The sequence below is a fragment of the Tachypleus tridentatus genome, chromosome 7 (genome assembly GCF_004210375.1).
Source record: "Tachypleus tridentatus isolate NWPU-2018 chromosome 7, ASM421037v1, whole genome shotgun sequence".
Lineage (NCBI taxonomy): Eukaryota > Metazoa > Arthropoda > Merostomata > Xiphosura > Limulidae > Tachypleus > Tachypleus tridentatus.
Window position 1 is genome coordinate 62,155,240 of NC_134831.1, and position 11,701 is coordinate 62,166,940.

At 33.6% G+C, this 11,701-nt stretch overlaps 1 protein-coding gene across 14 annotated transcripts in view; it reads left to right on the forward strand.

Moving 5' to 3' along the window:
- The window catches only part of LOC143255805 (uncharacterized), a 158,842-nt gene that overhangs the window by 100,776 nt on the left and 46,365 nt on the right, over window positions 1-11,701 (forward strand). For 9 of the 14 annotated variants that reach the window (XM_076512057.1, XM_076512058.1, XM_076512063.1 and 6 more), the window contains 3 exons: window positions 4,389-4,532; window positions 5,756-5,879; window positions 8,094-8,111. In XM_076512057.1, coding sequence (XP_076368172.1) covers window positions 4,389-4,532; window positions 5,756-5,879; window positions 8,094-8,111 — 286 coding nt within the window. The remainder of the gene's footprint in view (window positions 1-4,388; window positions 4,533-5,755; window positions 5,880-8,093; window positions 8,112-11,701) is intronic. The other 5 variants (XM_076512064.1, XM_076512062.1, XM_076512061.1 and 2 more) reach the window with 1 other exon arrangement.

The following is an 11,701-nucleotide window of genomic DNA, read 5'->3' on the forward strand; positions in this document are numbered from 1 at the left end:
CACACATAGAGTTTCCTTCATATTAGATCCTTTCATTTGTCTATCTTCTATGGAAGGGTATCATCACAGGTGTAAAAATGTTTTCTGCTCGTTAATTGGCAGGGGATTTCCTGCCAACTTGTCTTCTGTAACTCAAGTGGCAGAATTTCTCACCTGGTTCTTCAGCCATGGGTCTTTTGGCTTCTTGCTTTCTGGTTTTCAGGTGGTCCTCTCCCATACTTTTCATTTTTCATTTGCCATGGGGTTTTACTTCCCATATTTTTACTTTGTTTGTATGTTCCTTACAGAATCAGAAGCCTCCTAAGTATCCTTCTCTTCCTTATTGGGTCATTACTGTTGTCCTCCATACTCTGATTTTAACTCCATATGAACCACTTTTCTCATGCCTCTTATTTCATTTATCCCTTAAAGTATATTAATTTCTTAAATTAGGCAGTGGACATCACCAGTTTCTATTTTTGTTGACATTTCATGCACCCATTTTCACCCTACCTATATTCTCTTTTCTCGCCACATCTACAGCAGCTCTGGAATTGTGTTTCTCCTATCTTTTATCTCCAGTCTTCACCCTCATTCAGGCACTGATATATTCTGTGTTGTGTCTGGAACCCCAATGTGATATTTCTTTTAAGCTACCCTCTGGGATATGTGCAACCATCTTTTTATTTTCTGGCAGTCCTTCTCTCTTTTTGATCTTTTCTTTTCTTTCTTACAACTTAGGTCTGCTTTTGGGTCCTTTTGGCTTACTCCTCTCTTGCTTCTTCATCCTGTGCCTTATTCCATGTTCCCTCATATCCACCCCATCTTTTCCCATACTTTTCATCTTCATCATCTGTTGGAGGAGATTCTCTCAACTGACATGTGGATCATCCCCATTATGTTTGTCTCTTCCCACCTTCATTGTTTCATCTACATGGGAGTTTTGTCATCCACCTGCAACTGTGACTCATACTTTGATGTGAATTTAATTTGTAAGTTTTGTTTATTTTACTCTTTTTCACGTCTATTTCTTTCTTTCCTTTTATCACATGAATCCTGTTCTGTAGCAAGTAATGCCTGATCAGGTATTCTTTAAAGTCATATGTGCAATGTAAGCCATGTAGACCTGCACTCTGTTGTTCATGGCTTTGCATGCTCACTGCAGAGATGGAGGTTTCCACTAAATCACTGGAAGGTTATTTACCTCGTGATGATTGTTCCTTTCCAGACTGTGTGCCCATGGACTGCCATACCTTGAGTAAATAACTTGTTATAGTTTGCTTTTCAAAATAGGGTTTTTTGGTCTTTCATTGATCTGTCTCTGGTGATGATGTTCCTGTGAGTTGTCCAATGTATTCTCACCCTCTTTCTTCAAGTTGAGTGTAGGAGTCCTTACCACTTTTTAGTTATAAGCTGCCATGGTAGTTGACCCTCCTAAATGGATTTCACAAAAAGTTAAGAATAGGATAGTGGTGCTCTGCTAATATAGATGTAACATGGCATCCACAGGAGATAATCTGTCCCTTTGTTTGTGTACATGGTTTTCTGAAACTATTTACACAATCACAGGAGCTGATCTATCACCTTCATGAAGCATGTGACCTCCTGATGCTATTTACATATTCATCAATATCCATAATCACAGGAATTGATCTGTCACCTTCCTGGATGAAATTGACTCCTTATACTATTTACACATTCAACAATATCCACAATCACTGGAGTTAATACATAGTCTTATAAAATGATGTAGCCTCCTTATACAATTTACATTATTATGAATTTTATTCATCACCAAACTGGTTGACATGGCCATTTACTATGAATTTGCACACATGGTTCACGGTTCATCTGATCCATCACTTTGCTAGTTGATGAGGCCTCCTGTTACACATCCTTACCAACTGGAGTTGATCCAATGCAAATGCATTTAACCCATTTTGATTAGGAGCTCTCATCCTATCTTTGTGTATATATTGGTTCCCAGTGTTGTGGTGTTGGATTTGAGTGAACCAATGAACATAAGTTCTCACACAAGTTAAATCCATCCTCTTGATGCCAGGTAGCCAATCCCAAATTGCTTTAAGGTGTTGATTCTTGTGTGGTACCCAGTTATTGGAGCGGGCTTTAATCCCTGATTACTGGATTGGAGATGAAGATGGTATGGTCCTCATCCTACCCTCACAAGATATCAACATTTTGTACAGGAGATTTTGGATATGGTTTGATGCATCTTAGCCACTCTGCACCTCATGATTTCTGCCCTTATGTTTTACAAATTATACACACAGGTAAATAGTATACATAGCTCAGAAGTGGTGCAGTTCCCTTCCTATGATCTTTGGATCTCTTTTTCTTTTTTTTTCTCACGCTCAGGGGTATCCTTTGAACACTTTCAAGTGTGTTTCTATTAATCCTGTGCAGTGGCCTTCCTTCTCAGCATGGATTCTAGCCAATCTTGTGAGTGGATAACATATCTGAAGTTAAAATTTTCTTATAATGAAAATGCATTTCCAGTAGGTACTTACTTCTCTCACACTTCCCACCCAACCTCTTTACTTCTCTGGTGTTCACACCTTCTGCCAAACTTTGAAGTGAAGGTTTAGTAGAGGAGTGTAGAGAGAGCCTGATGCATTACATAAGCACGTTTTATTACTATTGGTAGATGGATGAAGCTTGGTGATCTGCATGAGAGACATTTTGGAATACACTAATTTCAATGATGGTGGGAGTGCAAGGCTTTTGGTTTGCATGAAGAAAAAGTTTGCGAGAGTAGGCGAGTGCCTATTGGAAATACATTTTCAATATAGGAAATATATAAACTCTAATAGATATATAACTCTTCCCATATTCACACGTTCCTTTATCCTCCATATTTTGTGTATAATCCCAAGGTGAAGTTAGTGCCTTATGGTATAGAGTCTATTGTGCTAGGAGGGTCTGTTGCACTGTTATTGATGGAGGCTTGTCACATGTTTATTTGCATGCTACAGTGCAGATATGCCACAAGAAATTATGTGAGAATAAGTGGGATCACTAAGCCTAGTGGTTAGAGAAAATTGTGCATATAGAGGGCAACATAAGTCAAAAAATTGTCAAGCAAAGGAAGATAAACATAGATTGCAATACATATTCAGTGTAGGAAAATGTTCACTTCACCTACTGCACTATTTTGTAACTTTTGAAACTAAAACTAAAACAAAGTATTTATTTATTGGTTTCCAAGAAAGAATTATACAATCTCTCACAACCATTCAGTTACTTTCTTGAATTTGGTTGGTGTATATATATATTTTTTTTATTGCCCTGATACTATTATTAAATCAACATTTGTTTTTCAGGATTATAAAGAATATCTTACTACGTTTAGAAATTCTTTGAGTAAAAAGATGAACTGTAACCTCCAAACTGTTGGGTACTAAGTATAGTTTTAGTGGTTCTGTAGTATTTATATTGGATTGATTGTAACATTGCTGATATTATTATAAAAAATATTTACTTACCCCATAATTTAGAGAGAAGCAAAAGCCATTGTGAAAAATTTCTTTGAGTTTAATCACTGGTAAAAAACTTAGATTTAAAAAATAAGACTTAACTAAAAGTTTGGTCATAAAAATGATTGTGATACGTATCATGAAAAACCTTTTCATTTATTTATAAAGAAACATGATAAACATTTGGAACTTGCAGATTCCATCTTCTTTGTCTAAAGCAACAATTCATGTCAATCCTTGTGCATCATTAAAATTATAATGAAGGTGAAATATGTAGAATTCTCAAATTTTTATCTATGCCCATTTTTAAATCGATAAGCAACGTTGTTTATCATAAATGTCGTTATCCTTTTTATTAAATAACTAAAACACTTTTCAGTTATACTATTTGTTTATGTAAAAATATTTAATTTCATTTCCATGCTCACTTTAAAGGCAAGATTAGTCAGTATATTTGACAGGAAAACTTTATTTTCATTTGAAGTTTTTGTGACCATTTTTAACAAAATTAAAATAGGACTTGTCATGAAAGACTGTCTAGAAACTAAGCCAAGGAAATTCACAAAATACATGTTCACACACACACACACATGCACTGTATTTCAGCTTCAAACAATAACAAAGTAAAGTGACTCAATTGTGCAAGTTATGGCATATTGTGAACATAAAATTACATATGGAAGACAAAGAAGACTTCTTTGTAAAGTAACTATATTTTAAAGTTATGTAAAAGTAGTTTAAACTGTCAGTAAAAGAAATAATCATATTTATTGTAGGACACTTGTACACTTTTATACAATGGACAAGAAAATAATTTGTATATTGTGATGCACAATACTCACAAACCTGTCTTTGGAAGAAATAATGAACTTGTACATTACATGTAATAAATAAAAATATTAAATTGTTATTTAGGGGAACATTCTGTGGTAGATGATCAACTTATAAATTACATTGCATCTGATGGAACGAAAAGTTTCACGGAAAGTACTCAAATCATCAACATTACCAAAGATGAAAAACCTGCTGAAAGTTTGGCATTAAGCCAACACATTAAAGGTAAGTCATTTTAACCTTTCCAATAAAATGATATAGTTTTGGAGTAGTCTTACATCTTAAGAATTTATTAAAGCTGTAAATAGCTATTTTTATCTTACTTATCACATTTTTAAAAGATGTTAAAAATATAGTAGGGGTTTATAGTAAGGATTCCCATTGGTAATTTATGTTTCACTGCTGTTTATATTATGTAAGAAAATATAAAAATTCTATGCAACATCATTTTAAAAAAATATTACAAGGTAATATTATGGCCATGTACAAAATGCTTATCTTGTATTTAAAAAAATTAATTAATTTTCAAAAACATTTACTTGATAAAGAAATGTTTAAACTTTAGTGAAATGAATGTTTGTAATGTACCAAGAAATTTTTATAACTACAAGTCTAGAATAGAATTTTCATGATAAGTTAATGCAAATTATGGTATGAAGTTAAGTAACTTAAATACAAATAGCTTGTGCATGTGGCAAAGTTAAAGATAAAATATTGTCTGGTTATTATGATTATCTTAAACAGTTTTTCTTTTTGTATGTATTTATTATTTTTTCACTTTTGGCCCTTTCGTAAAAATTATCCATTTTGCCATTGAACTTCACAGTGGGTAGTGTATTGTCTTGACCTTTTTCCACTCTCAAATCTCCACATGAACATAATTGCAAAAAATTATCAAATGATGAACAACCTGGTAATACAAGTACTTGGTCTGACATGGCCAGGTGGTTAGGCTGCTTGACTCATAATCTGTGGGTTGCAGATTCAACCAAACATGCTCATCCATTCAGCTGTTGGGGCTTTATTATGTGATAGTCAATCCCAATATTTGTTGGTAAAAGAGTAGTCCAAGAGTTGGCAGTGAGTGGTGATGACTAGCTGCCTTCCCTCTAATCTTATACTGCTAAACTAGAGAAAACTAGTGCAGATAGCCCTCATGTTGCTTTGAGCAAAAGTTGAAAAAACAAATATACAAATACTTTAGTTTTTCAGATTGTATTATACTTATGCTATATTTTAATTTATGAGATGGCTACTGACAGTTTTTGAAATAATTTATTTGGAGATCTGTGTTGTATTTTACAGCTTTATGTTATACTTTCTCAGTAAGAATTTATAAGAAGGTCACAGTTGTGTCTTTGTATTTTCATTTCTTCTCATATTTTGTTTTTCAATAAATAGTGATTAAATTTATTTTGTAAAAAGAACATTCAAAACAACATTTTCAGCACCAGTAACTGTTGAAAAAGAAAACCTACCATCTCAAGGTATTATTGCAAATGAAAAAACACATGTTATAGAAAAATATGTTCCTAATGATGCAAATATCTCAGGGACTTCAGTGTTTCCTGGGTAAGTAATTATTGATTTTATATTGGAATAACTGATGAAATTTCTTTATTAGCTTTTAAACAAAAAATATTGTAAATGTAAAATGATAACTTGGCTCTTAAGACATTATTCTTATTTATATGTTATATCCTAGTGTCAAGAAAAAATGCAGTGTTTTAAAAAAGGTGTTGCACACTTTTATAATAGATGATTAGGTATCAGAAATCAGTCTATTCTGTGCCAAGTGTTTTGTGTTCTAGGAGGTTTTGTTTGTGATGCAACTGTGAAAACAACTAATTTGACAAAGTATAGTACATTAGAAAATTTAGTAAGTTTTTACATTCTTATGTCTTATTTCATTATATGGGGTTATAGACAGTATACTTACCTTTTTTGTCCCTAAATTTTTTACATAAATATTAACTGGTCTCTTTTCAGTTTAATGAAAATTAAAACAAATAGTTTAAATTTCTTGATTAAACAGTAATTTTTTTCATATTTTAAAGTTTACTATTCTTCAGTTTGCATTATGATAATATCCCATTTTTTTAAATTAACTTTGCAATTTAATTGATTGATAACAGCAGAACACGTAATTTTTGTTATCCATTGAAGCTTTCTCAATGGTCTAAATTAATTTTTAATGATATTAAACATCAAATAAATAACAAAGTCATCACATATATCATTTTTTATATGAGTTTCTACATCCAATTCCATTTATTTCTCATAATATTTCACCTGTATTTCTGCAAAATAATGCCAAGGTAATCCTTTTACTAAATATTTTTTTTAAATTTTATGCAATATGTCTTAAATGTTGACCTGTATATTGTTGGGAATTTGTTAATCTCAATACACATCTCGCTCAATTAATTGTTGTTCTTAGAGAATATGCTTTTAGTATTTATCATCAGAAATTATACTTAACTAGCTTTTTGGTGAAAACATTTGTTTTTTGAATAAAGTAGGTAAAAGGAAATAACTGTCCATTAAAGTTTTTAGTAGTTTTGCTTAGATATCCTTGAGAAATCATAACATATTTTTAAGTTTTATGGGATAATTCTTAATTAAATCTTTTCACTATAGATCAGTATTATAGAGATATGTGAAAAGAGTGACAAGGCAATTGATATGAGTTCAGAAAATTCTGAGCTTAATGGCAATTATATGTATAAATTCTACTGTATTTAAATTTCATCAATAATCCTATATATGCAGTAATACATTAAACCTACTACTGGCACACAAAGAGGACATCCTGAAAATTACATTCACTAGATATTAGCACCATCACAAATTGTTAACACTGCTATTTAGTTGTACATGAAAAACAACAACCCATAATGTTAAAATATTGTGGTCGTAACAGATAACAAAATTTTACTTGTTTCTGTAGAAACTTCATTTAAACAAAAATATGGAGAAAACTAATTTTGTTAGGAGTTAATTACTGTTAAATGACATATATTATAAGATGCTGTAGAATAACATATTTTCTTTCTCTTCCTGATGATAGCACTTTAATTTGTAATGTTGTATGCAATTTAGTAACTGTGTTGTTGAAGCATGCCAGAAACTGTTTTAATGATATTATCTGCTATGGTGATCTGATTATTGGACAATTGGCCATCAAATTTAGTAATCTATTTTGGGGCACAATTCCCTTAATACAGTAAGATATCATCTAATTCTTGTAATGCTTTTAACTAAAAATGGTGAAGATATGCTGGTTATCCTCCTTAGTGGAACTATAGATTTTATAGAATATTAAACATGACATCTATTTTATAAGACGTTTTGAGCATGGTATTCTCTTTTGAAGGGCTGTAAGTTTTATAGCATGTCAAAATGGATATCTACAGCATAATAATTTATGACTATGATATATAATTAAATCTTCAAAATGAAGCAACTTAACATTCATTGAATGTGCAGAGTAGTCACCATATAAGATTAAAGTAATTCGTACATTTACAAGGTCATTTCCATGTAACTGACTAACTAACAGGAAATACATAATGTCATTAAAGTAAAACCTATAACTTATATGTTTAATATAATCATGCACCATTAAGAAAAGTTTCAATTTAGCCAATTATTTTTATTAAGTCTAATAGATATTTATTTAAATTAAATTAATGTGGTTAACAATTACTTTACTATTTTTTAGTTTTTATTCTACTAACAATTGCTTGTCTGTTTTTTATTCTCCTTGTGGATATTTGCATGTAGCAAGCTTGAATGGAAAATGTAAGTTTTATAAATTTATTTTAAACAAGTTTTGAAACTAATATTTAATGGCATGTTCAACATTTACTAGCATTATAAAATTACTTAATCTGAACATTATTCAAGTAGCACACTTGTGTTGCATTGCTATCTTATTGTAGTAGTGTAATTACACAATTATTTTCATTGAGAACGGTTTCTCTGATACAATACTGCCCTCCTCTCACATGATTAGCTGTACTCATCCAGTTCTGCCCTTTATGTGGTGCAAACTTTTTTATGCATGCCAGGAGCTTTCTGCTCCCCCCTATTTCATGTTACCACGTTAGGGGTCATACCTGCAACTAGCACTATGTCATAGGCCTCAGGTTTGGGCAAAAATGACAGGAGATTTATTAACATTCAGTCTCAGGGAGATTGAATGTCACTTGAGCCAACCTCAGTCTATGGATCTCACCCCACTTTCTCTCTGTTCAGGCTGACAAGACTTGAATCACCTATTTCCCTTGCCAATATTACTGTACATTTCCATGCCCTTCTGAAATTTCATTAAGGCCTACTATGGTCTTTTTTGTATTTCATTTCTCAGGTGTGTGTTATTTTATAGATTGCTTCTATTTCTTATGAACCTCATCCTTCGTTACTACATGGCCAATATTCACATCTCTATTTGTTTTCTCTGTGCTTCCCACATATTTAGGTACATACTGACCAATTTCCATCACAGTTAAGAGGTGAGAATAGCATGCCCTCCCCTAGGCTTCAGATCAGTTTGTTCTTGCATATCGATATTTTCTAGACCAACCATTGTTTTGTTTTCTTTTGTCTGTTTTAGAGCAGTCCCTAAATCTCTGGTAAGTCTGACTCACACCCAGTTTTTATGCCTTCATCTTACCATCACAACTCTTTCACAGCATATCTCTACCATCCATCTCTTCTCTGAAATAATGAGGGTTTTTCTAGTGACATCCTCTCCTTTCTATCCTCTACATAGGCTCATTTCTTGCCTTTGGTTCTGGCTGTGCATATGTGGTTTCTCTGAAGTAGGGACCTTTTAGGTCATGATGCAACCTTATCTCATTTCTGTTTTACCAGCATCTTATTTTCAGGCTTTACATATGGCCTCATTTTTGTGGAATTACATATTTTACACAATCTCAGCCCTTGGACTCACGAGTTGCATCAGTAAAACCCTTTTCAATCTTGTTGCCTGTTTTTCTCAGTTGGAGCCCATTATGGCACCTTTTAAAGTTTCTCCTATATCTGTTTCTTCCCTCCATCTTGGGATCAGATGATTGGCCAGCAGCGTTTCGAGGCAGTTTTTTATTCCAGACTCTTTGTTGTTCCAAACAGAATGTGGGACTAAGTCATCAATTTGTTCAAATGTTCCATTTTATCATGGAGTCATGTATCATTCTAAATTGGATGTTTTCTCTGGGTATACTGATGACCAAGGTTGATATTGCCAATTTCCACCTACTTGTCCTCATCTTCAGTTTGTCCATCACAGGGTAAGTTACAATTTTTTTCACCCTACCTGTTGAGCTTGTTTCTCCATTTTGCATTTTCTTTTGGGTGGTCAGAGCTTTTGCCCACCATCTTCATATTTTGGGGCTGGGGTTCTACCATTATGTGGATGACTGGCTTTTTCTGACTTATTTTGGAGTTAGCCAATTATACAAATCAGTTCCTTCATGTGGCTACTCAAGTGGGAGTTGGTTAATCAAATTGGAGAAGTCTTTCCTTCATCCTATCCAATACTTTTTCCATTTAAATATCTTTTTTGACACTCATTTCAGTCAGACCCAACCTTCTTCTCTACAGCTTCATTTCATGGAATTGTTAATTCACCAAACCCTTTCATCTTTCTCACTTTTTGCCCACTAAGTTTTATCTCTTTTGAAAATGTGGTGTCCTTCTTCAATGAAAGTGTATCAGTACAGATGGAAATTGTTTGAAAGTTGGTCCTCTACTCTAGGACTTCTCACTGGTCAACCTACTGTGGCTTATGTGATTATTGAGCTTCTCGTTTTTCCCCACTACTTCTGAGTTTTTGCTTTCTCTATATATTTGTCATGTTAATGTGTTCCTTCCAGATTCATCATTCCCCCAAGATGGTCTGGTCTTCCAGACTGGGATTTTAATGTGGTCCTCCATTCCTTTATTTTATTTTCATTTGAACTTATTTGCTTGTGCTCCTTGTATCACCTTTCCCTTAAAACATATTTCCTTCTCCTCTTTGTCTATGGACAATGAAGGCCTGATTTGTTTGCCATTGACGTTTCACATACACTTTATCTTCTGCATTATCTAGAGCATTCTTTCTTCTAAAAGACTGCAGTGGGTAGAGAGGCAATTCCTTTTCACATATTTCCCTTCCTTCTATTTCACATCTCTATCCTTGTCCCTATCCTTTGTTGCTACATTGGTTGCACAGCCTCCCTCTATGGTAACTGACTCTTTATGCCTTGGCAGTCTTTATCTTTTGGGTTCAACATTTGATGTAATTGACTTATTCATCCTTGTCTGCTTCCCACATAATTTGTTTAGGGTGTCTTCTCATCAGATTCAACACCTCACATCTTGTCTTCATCAACCATTAGAGGAAACCTCAAAGTTGGTCATTTGAACTATATCTGATATGCTCATCTCTCATTATTTACACCATATCACAATTCCTTCATCATCTGGTTTTTGTATACCACCTGTGGATATAATTCAAGGTTTGGTTCAAGTTTGTTTCCTAAACTTACCCGTTCTGGACCATACCATCCATGGACTGCATGGGTAAAGTAGAAGGGGATAGCTGTTCATCCCTGCCATGTATTGTGTTGAATAGATTGGTATGGTCTGTTTTTCAAAATTGGGCTTCTGATTTTCCAGTGCAATGTCTAAAGTGATGACATTCCAATTCCAAGCTGCTGGGGTAGTCACCCATATTGGCATCCTCTTGAGTGGTTTCCATACAGAGATGGCTGTAACCATTCAGTGCAAAGGAGGGTGATGGTATTTTGTGGGTGTAGATGATATGATATCCTCCACTCTGTGTTATACAATCACAAAGGAATGAAATATCAAATTACAGTTCACCCTTTGACTGGAAGCCCTCATCCCACTCTCATGTGGATGTTGACACCTCGCAGCCTGGTGTTGGGTTTAAAGTAGAACCAATCTATATAAATTTTAACACATGTTTATGGTTGTCTGTATTCCTCCCTTGATCATACTTCATCTGTGTGATAGGCCACAATAGATTTATGGGCCATTGTTCCAGTTCTGTCCTTTTTTGTATCATATTTCATGGATGTTATTGCTTTCTAGATGGTTCCAGTCAATTTCACTGTTGAGGTAACTGATTTATATTTCATAGGCACTCTTTTGATACTGGATGTTGGGTCTGTTGTTTGATATATCAAATCTAACGTGTCATGCTCTGGAGTTGGAGTTGTTCTAGGTTTCCTCTTGTCTCTTGAATTTCAGGTGAAAATGGTATGATTCTAATCCTACCTTTATGTGGATATCAATTCCCAGTGACATAAGTAACTGACTTACTTAGGAGCACCTACATTGATTTACCCACTTTCATACTTTGTGGGATTCATTTGCAAATA